Source organism: Fusarium proliferatum, assembly GCF_900067095.1.
Source record: "Fusarium proliferatum ET1 genome assembly, contig: FPRO_scaffold008, whole genome shotgun sequence".
Classification (NCBI taxonomy): domain Eukaryota; kingdom Fungi; phylum Ascomycota; class Sordariomycetes; order Hypocreales; family Nectriaceae; genus Fusarium; species Fusarium proliferatum.
Window position 1 is genome coordinate 1,354,398 of NW_022194797.1, and position 19,661 is coordinate 1,374,058.

A 19,661-nucleotide genomic window follows, 5' to 3' on the forward strand; every position below is an offset into this window, starting at 1 on the left:
TAGTGTAACCCTGCGGGGACCTGCACCGAAGCCCAGCTCACTGGAACCACTCACCAAACCCTCACCAACTCATCCCAGTCCACGAACATAGCAATGAGCGCTTCGGCCCCAGAAACTCCGAAACCGCTACCAAGGCAAACCAGGTCCCGAGGAGGGTGCGTGCGATGTCGCCGCCGACGGCAAAAGTGTGACGAGAGTAAGCCCTCTTGCGATAGATGCGTCGAGGCTGGAAGTATCTGCAAATACGAGGTCACGCTGAGTTGGGGCGGAAGATCATTCGCCAAGTCCACCTTCGGAAAGTGTCTCCATGATATCAAAAGAACGGGTATGTTCAATAGACGAGAGACTTGGGTGAGCGCTTACTTATGCTGGCACAGACAACACCCCGACAGGCAATGGCTTTGTCTACACCACGACCCATGCCCAGTCGCCTAGGCCCAGAGCATCGCGGAGGACCACAGCGACGCGGTCAGATGTCACCAATGGGCGAACACTCCAGCACTCGACGGAAAGCTGTATGCCGGAAAGTCCACCGAATACACAGGGGGGGAATGTCGCCACCACCAATGCCTCAATGATGCTGAGAAGCAATTGCATTCCTCAGGTTTTTTTGAGAGTTGAGTCACCAGGTAGTCCTACTAGCCCGCTGCACGACTTACAGGCATACGTTCCGCGACCGCAACATCAGATATCATTTCTTCCTCCCATGGCTCAATACCTCTTCCAATTCTACCTCTCCGAAACGATGAGACTTACAGTCCCCAGCAGCTATGCTAAAACAGAGATTTGCCGATTCCTCGTCCCGATGTCGCTCCAGGAGCCCAGCTTACTCTACGCAGTAATGGCGTTCGCCGCTGTTCATCTCAATGCCATTGATATGCTGCCCGGAAACTCCCAACGACTTATCGATAGTCTCCATTGGGCGAGCATCAACCATCTTCGAAGATTGCTAGAAGCTACCGACTCTACGTCACAAACGGTGGCGTTGGCTACCACCAGAACACTATGCCAGGCTCAGATCTACGGTGGAACATCATTATGGCGCATCCATCTTGATGGTGCACGTGCTATCCTTCAGACAGCTCAGGAAGGCAAACAAGTGATGGACAGATCTCATGTGCCTATGAACACAGGGTTTCTGGATAGTTGGTTCCATAATGCGGAAGGACTAGCTTCCTTGAGCCCTGCCGGGCTGCTCGGCGGTCAGCTTCTTGTCCACGGCCAGACTGACTCTGGGGCGTTTCTAGATATCTACGGTGGTGCCATGTCTGATCTTCCTGCATTATTCAAAGAAGTCGGAACTCTCTTGGGAAAGAAACACATACGCACCCCTGAGCTCGAGCTCGAAACGGATAATCTTGTTCAACAGATCCTTACAAGGATTTCTCGCGACAAAGCCGAAAATATCATCATCGCACCAGATATGCTCTCGTTTCTCTCCGCGAACGATATCCAAAACTACGCACTCAGCAACGCTGGGTTTCTCTATATGGCACTATTACATTTGCACTGTGGTATGAGATCTCTGCCGCCTTTCGCTATAGAAGTCCGCTTTTGCGTTTCTCAAATCATTCAGTGCGCTCATAGAATGTCTCGCGAGTCCGGATTGTCGCCGAGAGTACTCTTAGTCTCACCTTTGTTCACTGCTGGAATTTATGCTATAGGGGCTGCGCGAGATGAGATTAGGCTCGAGCTTGCAGACATTGGGAGATGGATGAAGACTCCTCATCTTTTCAAGACATTAGAGCTATTGGAAAGAGTTTGGTTTCAGCACCCCGATGACTCAACGCGCACTTGGGAGACGATTGAAGATATCACCGTCGACTTTCTTCCTTACTAGCTCGCAACTACTCGAAGAAAGCTTCAAAGCTTCTTCGACCGGTAAGGGGAGGATAGCAGCATACTAACTACTGTGGAAAATACAGACCAGCTCATTACATGATTGTTACTAGACTCTCTCAGTTTCAACGACGTTGAGCTCAACGCTCAATTTTCCAACTATTTCTCCGACACCTGGTTCCTGCACTTTGTAACCTCGAAACTTCCTGGCTGGCAGCTTCTCGTTGAACTACACAGAATAGTGAGTAATCTTGCCTTAGCTTCTGGTTCGACTTCGGGTTACTTACCATAGCATCGATTTCTTCCAAAGTTCGTCCCTTGACTTCAGGTAGGAAGAAGTACACCCAAACAGCACTAATAATGCACGAAGGGAACCAAATGTAGCCATATCTTGGTCCCCAGTTCAAAGCGACGGGATTAATGAAGTACGGAGCGGTGAACGTGATCAACCAAGCGCCGAAGAATCCTGCTGCTGCAGCAAGGCCGAAGGTGTAGCTTCGAAGGCGTTGTGATGGGATTTCGCCGGCAACGAGCCATGAATATGGAGCAATCATGCCCTGAAAAAGAACATCAGCAACAATGTCTTCACATAGACATTGGATACTCACATTGAAAGCCATCATGTAGAAGCATGATAGCGCAACCAGTACCTTGCCGGTAACAATTGCCCCGGGGTTATGATCGTAAACGACCGCGATGATCAATTGGAAGAAGCCAGCCGTGATGAGGCCACAAAGGAGGAGTACTCGTCGTCTTCCATACCGAACAACGATGCAAACATTGGCGATGATAGCAATCATACCTGCCATGCTGAGAACGTTGCTCATGGCAAATGGGTCTTGAACCTTAGCCATGGCGAAGAAGTAAGCCTTGTACGCTGCGTAAAGGTCAGTCGCATATCCCTTGGACGAAAACGAAGATGGTTACCAATGATGAACATTGATCCAGTGGCAGCTTGGAGACAAACAGCACATATGGAGATCATTGTTCTCCTTCTGTCGATCGGGTTGTTGAACATATCCAGGATACCGACACCCTTAGACAATGCACGCTCGTTATCAATAGCTTGACGGATATCTGCAAGCTCCGCCTCGGTATCTGCGCCCTCTGGCCTGAGCCACTTGAGCGACTTGAGGCCATCTTCGTAACGTCCTTGAAGAACAAGCCATCTCGGTGACTCTGGAATGAACGGCAAGCCAACGAATATGATAGTTGGGACTATATATATCATTCCGAGAGGGATGAGATATGCAGAGCGATCGGGGCGTTTCGCTGTTGCCCAGTCGATTATGGTACCGATGAGTGTACCCTACAAACCACGAGTCAGTATCGATGCACTCTCCATACTGTCAGATAGGAGTACTGACAAAGGTTGTGCACAGATGAAACACGGTCAAGAACAAACCACGATACTTTGCCGGACTACTTTCTTGGATGTACAGTTGGGAGAAGGTCATGAAGTAGCCGTTGGCCAACCCTATAAGAAGTCGACCGACGTACAACGGCCCAATATGCGTCGTGGTCATCATGATGATGTTAGACACTGCGCAAAGAATGCAAGCCATCCAAAGACACATTTTCCTTCCAAGCTTTGCGGCAACGAACCCCGCGAGGCTGGAGCTGATGAAGGCGCCCATCGTCATTAGGGACGAGATAAGCTGCTGTCGGGTGGTGTCGATGTTCCACCCGATTGCGACTTCGGGGTCTCGGTAGCCATAGATCTGAGGGAACGCGATGGTCAGTACAAAAGTTGCATGCGTGTCAAAGAGAAGAGAGTGCAGGTGCCTACCTTGAGAAAGCCAGGCATGGCTTGTAGTCCACCGATCAACCCAAAGTCAAGGCCATACTGGAACGGAGAGAGAACAATGATTCCGCATGCTACGAAACATCGCCAATGGGCACGGATAGTATCCTGCGATGGGTCTGCCATGGTGAAGAGCTAGATGGAGTGAGAATGATGAGGTGAATTGGGCAGTCAACCGCGTTGGACATCATGTTTCTGCGGCTACCGTTTCCTTTCATACTGGAACTCAACTGGAGAGACTTGGCCAATCGCCTGGCAATCGTTCATCCAGATACAAAAACATCGAAACCTCTTATCACTAGCTGTATCCATGAGGGTTGGCGCTCAACCGAAGTGCGGGGTGCATGATAGGTTCCACTTAGAGTCGCAGATCAAGTCAGAGTTGCACCCAGTCGCCAGCCTGAATGGGTGTTGTTGCTTTGGGTTATCGGGGTGTTTCTTCCGAGAGTCGCCCTCTCGTCTCGAGTTCGGCGATATGGATCCGATGGGATGAGTTGGCAAGCTAAGCCCAAAGCTACAGAGTTATGAACTAGAACTGCCCTTGCATCAACCTTATCCAACAAGATGTGAAGCCTAATTGAATTGCCAAGTACTTCCCCGCAATCCGAGAGTCATGCTGAAGTTTTAGTCTCGTCTTGCATGAGTTTTCAGCTTAAGTTGGGAGTCATCGCAACTGACTGCGCTGCTAATTCCCGAGCCAAATGCCGGGACCAGGGTAACATCCCCCCCTCATCATCTAGACTGGCATTGATAGCCACGACATTGCCTGACAAAGCGATGACAAGTAAGTCACGTTGCGAAACTCTTCCGCAGCCCGCAGGACGTGTGTTGCTTTGCATAGTTCTCTGCCAATGGGACCGCGAAGCTGGTTGCTAGCGTATAGGTATCCGACGGAGGTTAAGCACGTTGCGTGATACCCAGTTTGCTCTCGCTATTGGGTAAATACGGTCCTGTGATTTGAGTATCAGATTTCGAGATTCCGAATCGAGGATGGGGCATGAATATGGTTACTATGGACTGGGCTTGATCAGCAGCAAGTGAAACAAACTGATGACAGAGTCAGATCTATTACCGTACCCAGTTCCGCAGAGTTTGTTAGCGAGCGTGTTCCACCAACAGGGCCTACCGACTCTTGGCTGCAGAAGGATCTTAGTCGCAGATCAACAAGGCGGGGAACAAGACGGGGACAGCTACCTCGGCTTCTCAGGGTGATGGTTTCCGCTCCCATGATGTTCACATAAGTGACTTGTTGCATCTAATCCCAGGCCAAAGCTTTCGAGAGTGCCAGTACCAACTACTTAATATCCCCTCTCGTCAAATAATGGCAGCTCACAAATCCGGTGTCAAGGTTATCATCGTTGGAGCAGGCTTTGGCGGTTTGACTGCCGCTATTGAATGCCACCGGCAAGGTCACGATGTTGAGATTTATGAGTCCTTTCCTGAACTCAAAGTTCTCGGAGACATTATATCATTTGGTGGAAATGCTGGCAGGATCTTTAATCGCTGGTCTGAAGGGGAGATTGTAGCCCGTCTACGCCCGTTGTGCATCGACATACAAGAATATGGCTTCAGAATTCACAAATGGGACACGGGAGAGGTCGTGTACCATCAGAAACGTCCCCCTCCCAACCCTGAAGCCCCAGTGCTGAATGGTCACAGAGGCGAGCTGCATGAGATTATCTTCAGTTATGCACGCGATGAGCTGGGTATCCCAATCCATCTAGGTCAACGAGTGTCTCAGTATTTTGAGGACTCCACGCAAGCTGGCATTATACTGAAGACCGGAGAGAAGGTGGGTTGCATACGTACCACGCAATACAGATCTTTTACTGACTCTTGTCCCAGATCACTGGCGACGTGGTGATAGGTGCTGATGGAGTGAGATCAAAGGCAAGAGAGCTCGTTCTAGGATATGTCGACAAGCCCAAGAGCAGTGGGTACGCTGTTTGGAGGGCATGGTAAGATTGAATCCTTGGATGGTGATCCCAAACTAGTTCACTAACGAGCACAAGGTTCTCGAACAAAGATATGATCCAAGACCCCCGCACAAAAGAGTTCTGCGAGAACGGCGATACCTTCAACGGCTGGATCGGACAAGATGTGCACTTCTTGTTCTCGACACTGAAAGGTGGCAAAGATTGTTGTTGGGTGCTTACTCACAAGGATGATCATGATATTGATGAGTCGTGGTCTTTCCCTGGTAAGATAGAAGAAGTGCTAGAGCTCTTGAAGGATTGGGATCCAACATGCCGAGCGATCGTGGAGAAGACGCCGTCGGTCGTTGATTGGAAACTGGTCTATCGTGACCCTCTACCGACTTGGATCAGTAACAAAGGGCGAATCGCACTTCTTGGTGATGCTGCTCATCCTTTCTTACCGACGAGTGCTCAAGGTGCAACTCAAGCCATGGAAGATGGTGTCACCATTGCTGTCTGCTTGAAGCGCGCGGGCAAGGGCAACATACCTGGTGCGCTCAAGGCTCATCAAAGTCTTCGGTACGAATCATGACATGCTGTTTGTATGTTTCTGCAGCAAAACTAACACAATGATAGGTATGAGCGCGTGAAAGCGGTTCAGAAGACGGGAGAGTCAACCAGAGATCTTTGGCACAAGACAGATTGGGATAAAGTCAAGGAAGATCCTAGCAGTATTGGATTCCCACGCGAGGATTGGATTCACCAATTTGATGCTGAACGGTATGCAGAGGAGAATTTTGAGAGTGCTCTCAAAATTTCATGGCATGAGGTCAAGGATAAGGTGCAAGTCGATGAGGCTCCTGCAATGGCGCAAGTAGCGGGCTAGGACTATGGTATTGTTCTGCTTATCATAGCTTTATTTCCTTCCGGCGATTGCTTCCAGCCAATATTTGATGACGTTGCGAGCCCTTAAATCGTCTGTCTTCCGGGTAGGCTGTCCCAATTATCAACCACGCGTCATAGACTTCGGCAGTTGATCAATTACTCATGCTGAATAATCTACCCCTGTCAATAAAACAAATCGTGCCTTACTGATGAATCGCGGATCGTCACATGAACGTAAGTTCCCGTCGGTCTTGAAGCTTCAGCAGAAATCCAAGAACCTTCTAGCGCCCTTCTATGAGATGGTGTTAACGTTATATCGAGGCCATACCTCGGTAAAGAGTTTCTATTCCAAGCATCGTCGCCGCGAACTAAACCAAAATTGTGGTCTGGAAGTGGAACATGACGGCATTGACTGGGTCTTTGGAACGAAGCTCGTGGCAATGATGGAACAAAACCCTTACAAGTCATGACATCACAAATATCCCGATTTGTAATATTCCCAATTGACTATAAACGTGCAAATGTCTCGGTGTTTATACTTTAGGGAATAGAGCAAGCAGTTGTAAAATAATATTATCTGAAAATGGCACCAAGACGATTCTTTACTGAACCAGCAGACGCAAGCCCTTTGGGCCAGCCTCTCAAATTCGAGTTCAGCGGTAAAACCGCCAAGAACCGATTTATGAAGGCTGCAATGACGGAACGACTCTCAACATGGGATCCCAAAGTCCTTGAGAAGCGAGGCGTCCCTACTCCAGAACTTATCAACGTCTATCGACGATGGGGCGAGGGAGATTTCGGTGTCATCCTGACCGGAAATGTTATGATCGAGTATGACCAGCTCGAGGCTGCTGGAAACCCTATCGTACCCCGAGATGCACCCGCGTCTGGCGAGCGGTTTGAAGCGTTTAAGGAATTGGCAACTGTTAGCAAGAAGTATGGAAGCTTGATTGTTGCACAGGTCAGCCATCCTGGACGCCAGGTCGCCGACAACATTCAAAAGAACCCCATTTCTCCTAGTGATGTTCAATTGGAGGGTGAGGTAATGGGCATGCACTTTGCCAAGCCCAAGGCCATGGATGAGCAAGACTTCAAGAATGTTATCGAGGGCTTTGCTCATGCTGCCGAGTTCCTTTACAAGGCCGGTTATGACGGCATCCAATTGCATGGCGCACAGTAAGTAGATCAAATCCCAGTGCTATGGAAATAATACTAATGGAGAGAAGTGGCTATCTCTTGGCCCAATTCCTTTCACCTACAACAAACAAGAGAACAGACAAGTACGGCGGTTCTATCGAAAACCGATCTCGCATCATCTTCGAGATTGCTGATGCTATCCGTGCCCGCGTCCCCGATAAGTCATTCAGCCTTTCCATCAAGGTCAACAGTGTCGAATTCCAAGAAGGCGGCTTCTCCACCGACGACTGCAAGGTCCTTTGCAAGCGACTCGAACAGCATGGCTTTGATTTTGTTGAGCTTTCTGGAGGAACTTACCAGAGCCTTGCCTTCTCTCATCGACGAGAGAGCTCGAAGAAGCGGGAGGCTTTCTTCCTTGAGTTTGCCGAGAAGATTATCCCCGAGCTTACCAAGACCAAGGCTTACGTCACCGGTGGCTTAAGGACAGTCAAGGCTATGAACGAGGCTCTAAAGACGGTTCATGGTATTGGTTTGGCACGACCCGTGACTAATGAGTTCGACTTGCCTGCCAAGATCCTCAAGGGCGAGGCTACCAGCGCAATCGACACTTTGCTCGACGAGCAGAACTTTGGTATTACCAATGTCGCTGCTGGCACACAGTAAGTCCACAAGAACTATAATCATTGCTGGCCGGAAGACTAATCTCTATTCAGAATTCGACTTGTTGGCAAGGATAAGCACCCTCTTGACTTGAGCCGAGAGGATCATAAGAGAATTTTTGAAGAATCTATGCAGAAGTGGGGAGAGGGTATGGCGCATAATGATGATCAGTCTAAGTATGGATATGTTGATATTGAAGGAGTCAAGCTGGAGCCATTTGGCCAAGCTTATGGGGCGGCGTAATTGACAATACATAATTAGATCTAGTATATAATAGACCATAATCTGAGTTCGTAACAGACTTGGCCTACTCAATATTAAAGTCATTGGCATATACCCAGCGGTACAATATCCCAAACACGACATTCAACATAATCTCAGATGAGGGGGGGTTAGACGCCTTGGCCAACATGCAGATCAGCTGATGTCAACATAACTCCATGAAAGTCATGGGGGCGACTAAATCGGCTAAAACGACGTCAAAATTATGACGTTGATTTCAGCACCATTACCGTTGAAAATGCAAAGGGAGCCTGAAAAGCCACTCATGATAGGTTTATTTCACAATTTGGCAGTGCTGCATGGTAAGGCATTATGCGCTTGAAAGTGTCTACTTGACGCTTGTTGCTGACCATCCAGAAGCCCAAGGTATAATTTGGCTGAACCCCATTTTCACAATGATGTTCGACATCTGCAATTTGCTCCCGCCTTATCTACAGCCCCAACATACCACATCAAATCAACTGAACCAGCCATGGTTGCGACACCCTGGACCCTAGTTCGTCTCATGGATGAGTGCGAGAATGCGGAGAAAGAAAATTCCAGCGATGAAGTCTTCATTCCGAGTACTACGATCAAATTGTTGACATCGAAAGAGTGCGTCAGCGACATTCTAAAGGAACGAAATTGTCAAGATCAGGATGCCTTGAAGAAACGGATCTTCGATAAAACCTGCCCTGCGAAGATTATCTTTCTCATCTTGGCTCGAGCCGGCAAGCTAGATCGTATTGGCCAGTTCTTATCCAATGGCTTTTCTGATCATCATCTTCCTATAGAGCTTCTATGGACGCGCGAAGGGTACAAATTCAAAAGTGCCAAAGATTCAAACTGGACTACTGCTCCTTTTGGAGCAGGAATTGACTATAATGATGTCGACTATTTTATACAGAAGCAATGGCCATTCTTGGCCCCTATCTTTGAGAGAGAGTTCGAATACGTGCTACAGCAACGCATTCCTTTGCCGTTGGTTGAGAAAGGTATTGCTATTGTCTCAGGGTTTAGTTCCGTTTCCAAGATCGAGATGCACCCTGCCCACGTCCCAGAGCAGACAGAAGTAAGTCCACCAGATTCGACCCTTCAGCACGTTTGATTTAACATAACATAGTACTCGATGGCCATGAAGAAAATGGAGCTAGAGAGTGAAGATCAAATCAAGTATGTCAGAAAAGAGATGACTAACGTGATATCTCTTCGGTTACTGGATCACGACCATCTTGTCAAAGCAATTCTCGCCTGCACTAGAGGAAAGCAGGCCTTCTTCTTCTTCCCTTGGGCAAATGGGGGAGACCTGTATAACTTCTTGAAAACCAATTCTACTGAGGGCATGGCTGCTATCATATGGATGCTGGACCAAATGGTCGGACTCTCCAGCGCTTTGAGTCTGCTGGCGGACAAGGGGTATCGGCATGGTGACCTCAAGCCTGCCAACATTCTATTGTTCCCTGAAAGGTCTGGTAGCTACCGACTAATGATAACAGACGTTGGTCTGTCGAAACTTCACATTCTGGCAACAAGCAAGCGACTAAATGGGACGACTGCCAAGGCTACCACGAGGAGATACAGCCCTCCTGAATTTGACCTTTTGTTTGATGATGACGGGGAGCCAGTAGAAGACTCCGATGACATCAAGCTATCTCGCAAGTTCGACATTTGGTCTCTCGGCTGCGTCTTCATCGAGCTTCTCCTCTGGGCCCAACTGGGCCGGCAAAAGTACAAGGAATTCGACCGGTCTATGAAAAGGGACCGACGTTTCTGGGACTCTGCACGGGAAGACCTTGACACTAGGGTCAAAGTCAGAATACAGGACCTGGAGGATTCTATTAAGGACACACCGTGTGACGAGGCCGTGCAGCGAATTCTGACCTTGGTTCTGGAGAAAATGCTCCTTGTCAACAGCGATGAGCGTGGCAGTGCCTCGGATATTCACAAGGAATTGAAGAGTATAAGAGATAGTTACGGTGAGTATCTCCAGCCGAGGAACGTGATTGATTTGCCGCTAGGCCTGACTGCCGAGCAGGCCGCCGAATACGACCATCGTCAAAACGGCCAGGGTCCGCCAGACGAAAGCAACGCCATGAGTCGAAGCGCTCCTAAGCCATCTGGTGTCCAAAACAAGGGCTTAAGTACCAAGGCTGTCCCTTCAGGCAATACCGCTGCTATGGCTGTATGTGGAACAATGTGAGCTGCTGTGCCTTGAACTTGATAGCTGACGTTCAGTTAGTACGTGAGTTGAGCGTCGATTCATTTGCCAGAGGGTAGAAAAGCTGACGAATAATCTGATATCGCGATATACAGAATGTATGTATCAAGCGATCCCCGGCATTGGACTTCTGACATCTTGTACTAACTTCTTTCAAGCCTGTTAGTGCATCATGAACATTTCATCTTGAGTCAGTCTACTTACTAAGTTATATTAGCGAGTATGTTCCACCATACTCGTACTTTAATACATGGCATATACTCACAATAGCAGCAAAGCGCCAAGCTACTCAATCAATGGACAATCAGTCCAGACAATGAGTTTGCAAAGAAGTTCTTCTCCGAGGCTTCCCGCCCCAGTCCAGCAGACAGACGTCAGCTCTGTGACTCATGCTCGAGGCTTCGAATCTGGGAGCCCGGTGCTACAGTATCTGGCATAATGAGGGACTTTGGAACTCGTGCGTCAGCATGTGACTTGTGTAATCTTCTATACGCCGTCTCGCAAAGGGTTGGCCTTCATGAAGATCAGGAATTACAATGCGCTCGGAACGGCCCTACACTCAACTTGAATGGGCGCGACGGTCCGCCAGTACTGTCCCTGTTCTCCGATCCTGGTATGCCATCACTATGGTTCATGACTGCCATACTAACTATTCCCTCAGCCTTCAATGCTCATGATCTTGGATCAGTTCAGGTCGGATATCCAACTTTGTTGCCTCCAGAAAGCCCTGAACGATACCATCTCTTTCAAGAGTGGCTCCGCGTGTGTGATAAAGAGCACGGCCATCCACGAGAAGCATCCTCTGGCGGCTATGCTGTCCAGATGCCCACTAGACTGATTCGCGTGGGGGAGTCGAGTGAGCACTTGGAAGACATTAATGATTCTGGATTTCTACGTTATCTTGCTCTTAGCCACTGCTGGGGAGGCAGCACGAGCCTGTCTACCCTGACCAGTAACATCGACCAATTTCGTAACGAGATACCGCATGAACAGCTGCCTCTTAATTTCCAGGAAGCCATCAGAGTCACGAGAGCACTCAAGATCCCATACTTGTGGGTAGACTCGTTGTGTATCATCCAAGACGACCCAGAAGACTGGCGACGAGAAGCTGCTCGAATGGGTCAGGTTTTCAGCAACGCCTACTGCACAATCGCGGCGACATCAGCAGCGACGTCTAACGAGGGCTTTCTCACTCCAAAGCTTAGCTCAACACTTTCTGCGACGTTAGAGACTCCTGATGGCGGTCTGCTTCACATTTCAGAATTCATGGAAGATTGTAACAGAGACTTAGAGTCGGCGCCTCTGAATACGCGCGGTTGGGTGATGCAGGAGCGAGCTTTGTCTAGGAGAACACTGCACTTCACCAAGACTCAAGTTTACTGGGAGTGTGGAAACGGACTTCATTGTGAGCGGTTCTTCAAATTGTCAAAGTAAGTACTCGTAATTTCTCATCGTCTTTTCTATCCGGTCTAATGACTTCTCTTGTTAGTCCCCAATCAGCTCTGTTCGCAGACTCGGACTTCCCCAAGGCCATACTCAAGTACTACAAGGGCGGGCGAATCACTCTGTTTCAAAATCTTTACGAGAAGTATTCTAGACTCAATTTCAGTTACAATTCAGACCGACCAGTGGCCATTCTGGGTCTTGAGAAACACCTTTCAACTGTCCTCCAGACTCGCGGCGAGTTTGGTGTCTTTGAGCAGTACTTGGCAAGAAGTCTTCTCTGGTCTCGACCTCAGAATATCTTTCTGAAGAGTATCACGTTCCAAGATGGCCATCATGTTCCTTCTTGGTCATGGATGGCATACGAGGGTCCAATCACTTATGCGAACATACCTTTTGACAAGGTCGAATGGAGCACAGACTGCTTGCTTCGCGAGGAAACCGGTACAATGGCCAAGAGGACTATGTTGAAAGCAGTTGCTAGAAATCTCAGATTGGATAAGCTGGATATGCATGATAGAGTCAAACTTGATGAAGGGTCTGGGTTCGAACCATCCGACTTGCGGGCGGTTGTCCTTGGTAAAGACAAGAAGCAAGAATCTCGGGTCCGGGTACACTACGTTCTTCTTGTCGCCTTATCCGAGGACGAACCAGAGCAGACAAAGGTTTATGTTCGAGTTGGAGTGGCCTGGCTTCTTGAACATAACATGGCAATGGATGTTGAGGATGTTGTGATTTACTAGCTATTGCTTCGTTGAATTATGGTCAAAGTTGTTCATTCGATCGCTTTTATTTCGTTGCCGACTGCTATGATTCTATATATATGTGATGATGACGATAATGATGATTATGACCAAGGTAGTCTAAGAGGTCCAATCTTATGTCCCCAGACTGTTATGGATGATGGTATGAAGGTTTGATATGCTCCTTTGTGTCGTGGGAAGATGCTTGGCGCGGAACAATATGTGTTATATCCCACGTCTAAAGGAGTCTCGGTCCCATCGAATGGTGTATATGTCTTGCTGCATCTCGACGGAGAACTTGTTTCGGGGGAGACTTCGTTCGAGAATAGCAAGAAGCTTTTGGGGGCTAACGTCCTTCGCATTGATGCGGATAGTATCGTATGATGAGCTGGTCATTGCACGCCCACCCGTTTTTTGTTGTATTTGCCCGGGCATTCTGAATAGGACAAGAGATGTTGGTGAAGTCGGAAGTCAACGTAGAGATGAAAATATGCTTGAAATGGAAGTCGGAGAAGAAACACGGAAGTGGCTGATTTAAAAAGACTTGATCACGGACGCGATATGACTCAGAAATGACAGATTGGAAAAAAGGCAGACAAGGCAACCTCAGAAGCGGGGGCTGTGCCTAGAGGCCTCTGTGGGTGGCCTCCATCTGACACACTTTGGAAAAGCAGGCTCTGGACGGAGCAATCAAGCCAAGTTAAGGTTGCCACCTGATCGCTTCTGCCTGGAATTTTCAACCCTCGCTGCACGTCTTCTCATATCAGGCTAGAGAAGGGTGCCAGAAGCATGCACCGGCGCTGCAAAAAGGTGATTCGCGATGCTGATAAGGATGAGGTGGCGGCACGAACCGCTCCAGGCCAAGCATTCTAACCGCTGTGGCATCATCCTGGCCAATGTCTGTTATGGGTGGCCAGAAGCCTTGTTCGAATTCCCATGCAGTTCATTGGCCGACCATATGCAAAGCCCGAATGTCTTGACCAGGGGTCTCAGCCGCAGTTCAGGGAGGGCTTTATATTTCTCAAATGCGTGCTGGAGAGAAATAAGGAAATAAGGCTCTACGCAATTGACAGTTGAAATATCAGCCTTCAGACATTATAAACAATGAAATGCATTGCTTGGTGTCCCCTGGCCTGAAATATGCCTTAATTATATCATAAGACCCTGCTTGTTAATATGAGCCATGGTCAAACCTTCCAAACCACGTTCAAGAGTGAGGGGAACGAGGAAGAACACTGCATATGTGACATTATCAAAGAGTCGCAATGCATCTCGAAGCCAAAAATCACCAAACCCATCAACGGTGTCTCATCATGAGCCTTTGGGTATCCCCGAATGGGGAGTAGCCCCATCTCGATCCGATATCGCCTTAAAACCTGGGACAGAGCAAGGGTCTATCCATACTTCAGTGTTATCTCAGAGAGAAAGCACATCAACATTTCGGAGTATCTCTGACATGGGCCATAGCCAATGGCTTAAGTCATTAGTTCCTTATCGGGTTTCCGCCAGTATGTCTGGAGAGGTCCAAGATTCGGAACCTCCAATGGCTGACGTCGACTTGTCCTCTGTCTGGGTAACATTGATGAATGCGAGCAGGACACCCGCCATTGATCATACTGGTAAGCAAGCGTTTATACCTCTGGGACAGCTCCTTCGGATTCTAAGCCCAAGGAATGTTGAAAAAATACTCAATCAAAAGTTCATGGCTGAAGATCTGATAAGTCTTACCAACGAGGTATATGGAGCTGATGGCAAACCAAAAAGACTGAAGATCATGGCTACATTGATATTGGTGAATGGACTTCATTTTCTACTAGACTTTGTCAATGCAAAGATAGAAGATAGCAAGCTCCCACTTACGGTTCAGCGACAGGGACAGCAGCCCATCTTATACGACCGTGAGAAAAATGAGATAGAGTCTTCAAGGAATTGGGCTTGGTCCTATCCCGACGCTGAATATTTCACTATGAAGCAGATGCAACTATGCAGTCTGTTCTGCACTATTAATGAGGAAGGGCAGTTTATGGATCATTTTCGACTCCCCGCCGATTTTGTCTTGCCATTCGTGGATTCTGATCCCCCTGAAATTCGGTCTGGAGGGTATGGAAAAGTCACGAAGGTCTTTATTGAGCCGTCGCACTTATTGTACCGGGGCAAATACCCGAAACCAAGTTGCTTCGCTGTCAAGGCTGTTCAACATAGCTCAATAGACCACCCGAGTGAAGCAGACTCTCTTGCAAGGCGGCTGGTCATCAAGAAACTCGAAGACAGAGAGCACCTTCATCAACTTCTTTTCTCCTTTCGCCGGGCCGACTATTACTACCTCGTTTTCGAATGGGCTGATGGCGATCTGACCGATCTATGGGAGACAATGCCAACCTTGTACAGCCCTGATGTCTACGAAGACGCGTGTTGGTTCTTCCTTCAATGCGCTGGTATTTTGAGGAGCTTGGGCAGCCTTCACAAACAACGCTCGTCCTACACCGCCAGCACTTTGGAGGAAATAGTTCACGTTGCGCTGAAAGGAAACTATGGACGGCACAGCGACATAAAGCCGCAAAACCTACTTTGGTTTAGTAATTATCAGGGCGATAGGAAAGATCATCTTGTCATTGCAGATCTTGGTCTTACTCAGTTCAACACGTCACAGTCCAAGTCCCATGCGTCATGGGCTGGTATTAAGGGTTATACACAAACCTACAAAGCACCTGAGAGTGAAGTTAATGGTGAGGTTGGAACCAGATACGACATCTGGTCTCTTGGCTGTGTGTTTCTAGAACATGCGTCTGTGTTTCTGATGAAGGACAAAAGTTGTGTCAAGGCCTTCTCAGGCAACAGAATAAAGGAAGATCACCTTCGAAACAGAACTGGAAATTATCATAGCGATACTTTCTACAACGTGATTACGGAAGAGGATTCTACAGACACGAACAGACCGGTTGGAAGCAGTCACAAACGGGGGGAGGTCAAAGAGGCAGTTCTGACAGTAAGAGTTATATCAGAATCAATCCTACAGCATGAGCTAATAACTCATTTTCATAGATGATTCAAGGTCTCAAAGACCATGACTTATGTGCTCCTTCGATGTGTGACTTCTTAGATCTCATCAGGGAAGGGATGCTAGTACCGAACCAGTCTGTTCGATATACTGCCGATATGGTCTCGAGAGCTCTCAGAGATATCCAGGTCGGTTGTGCACAGAATCCCAGGTACGCTTGCTTATCAAGGCATGTGCCATTGAAGGATCAGTTGAAGTCAATGCCCGAAAGCCACATTCCTTCAAGACAGTCTCAGATCTTGGCAGGTATCTCAGGAGGGCAAGAGGGAAGCAGGGTCAACTTTGACTCGTCTCACACCGACTCAACCGGAGATCCTGGGGCCGCTAATCCAGAAGCCTTGAAGATGCTTAATGAGCTACGCCACATGAGCAACGATATCACTTTATCCCCGGACAGCCTACAACTGCAGATACCAAAAATTCAGTTCGATGGGTCTGTAGCAGGGCTTTTGCAAGAATCTAGCCCTATCAACGATTTAATCGATGGATTAAAGTCCCTCTCCATTAAAGAAAGGACTTGATCGTCATTATACATCTTGGTGGCTGTATGGTTATACCTTAAAAGTACAGCTTTGATAGACTAGATACGCATTCTCTCTACTATGCCGTCTGTTTTCTTCTGAATTACTGGGGATATTCACTGAGCAAGTGGCCAAATACATGACACCGGCAGCGGCATTATTTACACTTGAGGCCTATAGCTGATGACTTATGATCACAGCACGGAGTTTGACTTCAGTATCCATAGTCTAATAAGATTCTATTGCCCTTTGGTGTCTATAGCCCTTTCTATTCTATTCTATTTATCACAACCGTGCTTTCAGACCTCACCTCGCTTGTCACTGACGTCCTCAAGGTTCTCTGATTGGCTCACTTCACCCTTGACATCAGATCTGAACTGTTGCTCCTCCTGCTTTAGTTGCTCTTTGAGGATCTTGTCTGCCTTCCAGATTGGCTTGATCTTGAAGAGTCTGTAAACTTGCTCCAATGGAATTCCACTAGTCTCGGGAATCAGGAAGAAGGCGAAGATGAAGGCGAAGAATGACAGAGTCGCAAAGAACATATAGACACCGTATCCCATTGCAGCAAACATCTGCTCTGTGAAACGCGAGACGAGGAAGTTGAAAAGCCAGTTGCTGGCGGTCGTGCAGGCCTGAGCGAGGGATCGGAAACTGGGGTCGAAGAATTCCTTGAAACTAGTTAGACGATGGAAAAGTAGCTATGATGGAAGACTTACGGAGTTGATGACCCAGGGCGTACCATTCCATGTTGGAGTGTAGACGGCGGTCCAGAGGTAGAAGAATACGATAGCAGCGATACCACTGCCAGTCAAATGATCCTGAGGGTTCTTGGTAGGGTCGACGACGTAGATGTATGCACCCAATACCCACATACAGATAGAGCCAGTGATACCACCAATAAGTAGAAGCTTTCTTCGGCCAAGCTGGTCAACAAGGAAGAGAAGCCAGACAAAGGTCATCACAGCCTTGACGACACCAAAGATACCTGTCATTATGTTTACGGTATCATGCTGAACTCCAATGCTCTGTGTAAAGTTAGATTGATACTAGCACAAAATGCGATTATTGTTATAAACTTACCGAGAACACAGTTGGGGAGTAGTAGTTGATGGCGTTGATTCCAGAGCCGTTCTGCCAGAAGAACAGCATGCATCCCAAGAAGAGACGCCACATCATGTTTGGTCGATCCTTGAGGGCTTGGAAAGGCTTCCAGAGTCCAATACCGACAGTCGACTTCTGGATCTCGTGAGCGTGATCAATGGCTGATACCTCTTCCGTGATGTAGAGATCGGTAGGTGGGAGCTGTCGAATCCAGCAAAGGTTCTTCATGGCCTGTGCTCTGCGTTCCTTGAGGAACAGCCATCGAGGGGACTCGCGAAGCCAGAGGGTTCCGAGGAAGAGAAGACCCGATGGGATGATCTGGACAGCGAACGGGACGATCCATTGTTGGTGGCTTTCGGGCATGTGCTTCTGGACACCATACTACCCATAAGTTAGCAAGCGTGCCATGCGTAAAGGGATGAGGGCTTGGCTCACGTTGATCCAGAATCCTACGAGGCCACCAATCTGCCAGCCAAGCTCGTACAGACCGACCAGACGACCTCGAATGGCAGGAGGCGCCAGCTCGGAAATGTAGATCGGGATGATGTTGCTTGCAAAACCGGTTCCAAGACCTGATAGAACACGACCTGCGTATAAAATTCCTAACCCAGTGCTAGAGTCGGCACCGCACTGAAGACCAGCTCCAAGCGTGAAGGTAGCGGAAGCGATGGCGAGACACCATTTGCGGCCAACCCAGTGGCTGAGAACGTAAGTGAGAAGCGCGCCAAAGAAAGCGCCAGCGATGAAAAGCGAAACAATGTTCTCACTGATCAAGTTTCGCTCCTCGACAGTCTTCGTATCGATCCCGAACTCCTTCTTAAACGAATCGAGCGTGATGGTTGTACCAATAAAGGCACTTGTATAGCCGATCATGTTGGAACCGCACGAGGCAACAACGGCAAGCACATAAATGCGCCAGTTGTACACCGAAGGCGGCGTCGGCCTATCTTCAGCAAGAGTGAGGATACCCATGGTAGCAAGGTCAGTATGTCCGTGAGTTATTCGAGCAGAGAAGCTGTCGAGACAACAAACCGACTCCAGATCAAGAGCTTTATAGGAATCAGTGGGATCCGGGGCCCCGACTTTGAAAGGATGAGTCTTTGTTCTTCCCCATCCTGACAAAGTTTTCTTCTCCATGCGCTACGTTACAAAGATGCCCACATTGCTCTGGGGCGCTGGAGCTGATGGAGCAAATGAGTCGGGCCGGACGAGCGTTTTCCCCGTATGGGGCAACGAGATGAGATTGTCGTCGGTGTGCTTCCGCTATCTGATCAATTCATTCACGTAATCTCGACTGAGCTTAATGAGCTTAAATGATTGGTAAAATCGGCAAATTGAGTCGTCCAAGAATACGTTCCTGAGTCGCGTTGACGCCTCTTACGGAAGGGCGGCTTAACGGCGCTTGGCTTCCAAGCCATTTGAGCCTCACATTGAGCCTCAACATCCACTATCATCGCCAAGAATAAGCCATTTACCGCTGTAGAACCAGTAAACCTCTCTGGAAAAGGCCTAGAAAGGGACCTCGACCTCGCGTAACCCCCACTATCCCCGTCCAATACCCAGACCCCGGACCTTCCGGAGATCAGCGCGGAGAAAAAATCTCCAGGCGTGTCTGAGCCTCCGGCAAAACCTTTACCCCACAAGGTATGAGTCTTTTCTTCGCCAGAGGGATAAAAGCTTCGATGGGCCACGTCAAAGCTCGAGGGTGACACCAAAATCGGGTACCGGCACGTCTAGCTGATCAATTACAGCGTTATCAATGGCATCTAAGAGGACCCTTGACGTCAGTTGCGTTGGGGGAGTTATGCGTGACCCCAAATTCCCCAAATTCTGTGGTTGAACCTTGATCCGGGGCCTCCATGGGGGAATAAACATGGAGATTAGCTATGCATAGACTAACAAACCCGAGGAGATGACTTTATCAGTCGAGAAAGGATTCAAATGCCGAAGGAAACTTCTCAGCGCGCATGGCTGAGCACAGTTGATATCCACTACAAGGGCCAATGAATTGACCGCCGTCATCGGATGCATCCTAAAAATGTTTGCTGTGAGACGCGTATGCGCCAAATCAAAAA

The 19,661-nt window shown here is 48.5% G+C and overlaps 7 protein-coding genes across 7 annotated transcripts; 5 read left to right on the forward strand and 2 right to left on the reverse strand.

Annotated features, from left to right (window-relative positions):
• Positions 1-93: 93 nt before the first annotated feature.
• FPRO_14215 (uncharacterized protein) lies at positions 94-1,840 on the forward strand (the record flags this gene model as incomplete). The annotated part of the gene is made up of 2 exons (XM_031219215.1): positions 94-325; positions 378-1,840. The coding sequence occupies 2 exons, from the start codon at positions 94-96 to the stop codon at positions 1,838-1,840; spliced, it is 1,695 nt and encodes a 564-aa protein (XP_031084996.1).
• A 108-nt stretch (positions 1,841-1,948) lies between these two features.
• Positions 1,949-3,769, reverse strand: FPRO_14216 (uncharacterized protein; the record flags this gene model as incomplete). The annotated part of the gene is made up of 6 exons (XM_031219216.1): positions 1,949-2,068; positions 2,127-2,396; positions 2,448-2,716; positions 2,767-3,148; positions 3,207-3,560; positions 3,629-3,769. The coding sequence occupies 6 exons, from the start codon at positions 3,767-3,769 to the stop codon at positions 1,949-1,951; spliced, it is 1,536 nt and encodes a 511-aa protein (XP_031084997.1).
• Positions 3,770-4,964: 1,195 nt separating this feature from the next.
• FPRO_14217 (uncharacterized protein) lies at positions 4,965-6,445 on the forward strand (the record flags this gene model as incomplete). Its single annotated transcript, XM_031219217.1, has 4 exons — positions 4,965-5,435; positions 5,489-5,601; positions 5,656-6,138; positions 6,196-6,445. The coding sequence occupies 4 exons, from the start codon at positions 4,965-4,967 to the stop codon at positions 6,443-6,445; spliced, it is 1,317 nt and encodes a 438-aa protein (XP_031084998.1).
• Positions 6,446-7,027: 582 nt separating this feature from the next.
• On the forward strand, positions 7,028-8,484 carry FPRO_14218 (uncharacterized protein; the record flags this gene model as incomplete). The annotated part of the gene is made up of 3 exons (XM_031219218.1): positions 7,028-7,620; positions 7,671-8,240; positions 8,295-8,484. The coding sequence occupies 3 exons, from the start codon at positions 7,028-7,030 to the stop codon at positions 8,482-8,484; spliced, it is 1,353 nt and encodes a 450-aa protein (XP_031084999.1).
• Positions 8,485-8,995: 511 nt separating this feature from the next.
• FPRO_14219 (uncharacterized protein) lies at positions 8,996-12,906 on the forward strand (the record flags this gene model as incomplete). The annotated part of the gene is made up of 5 exons (XM_031219219.1): positions 8,996-9,574; positions 9,626-10,684; positions 10,994-11,333; positions 11,382-12,150; positions 12,210-12,906. 5 exons carry the CDS (start codon positions 8,996-8,998, stop codon positions 12,904-12,906), a joined length of 3,444 nt encoding a protein of 1,147 aa, XP_031085000.1.
• A 1,510-nt stretch (positions 12,907-14,416) lies between these two features.
• On the forward strand, positions 14,417-16,485 carry FPRO_14220 (uncharacterized protein; the record flags this gene model as incomplete). Its single annotated transcript, XM_031219220.1, has 2 exons — positions 14,417-15,892; positions 15,949-16,485. The coding sequence occupies 2 exons, from the start codon at positions 14,417-14,419 to the stop codon at positions 16,483-16,485; spliced, it is 2,013 nt and encodes a 670-aa protein (XP_031085001.1).
• A 299-nt stretch (positions 16,486-16,784) lies between these two features.
• On the reverse strand, positions 16,785-18,558 carry FPRO_14221 (uncharacterized protein; the record flags this gene model as incomplete). Its single annotated transcript, XM_031219221.1, has 4 exons — positions 16,785-17,153; positions 17,202-17,510; positions 17,566-17,967; positions 18,022-18,558. 4 exons carry the CDS (start codon positions 18,556-18,558, stop codon positions 16,785-16,787), a joined length of 1,617 nt encoding a protein of 538 aa, XP_031085002.1.
• Between the last annotated feature and the right edge of the window lie 1,103 nt (positions 18,559-19,661).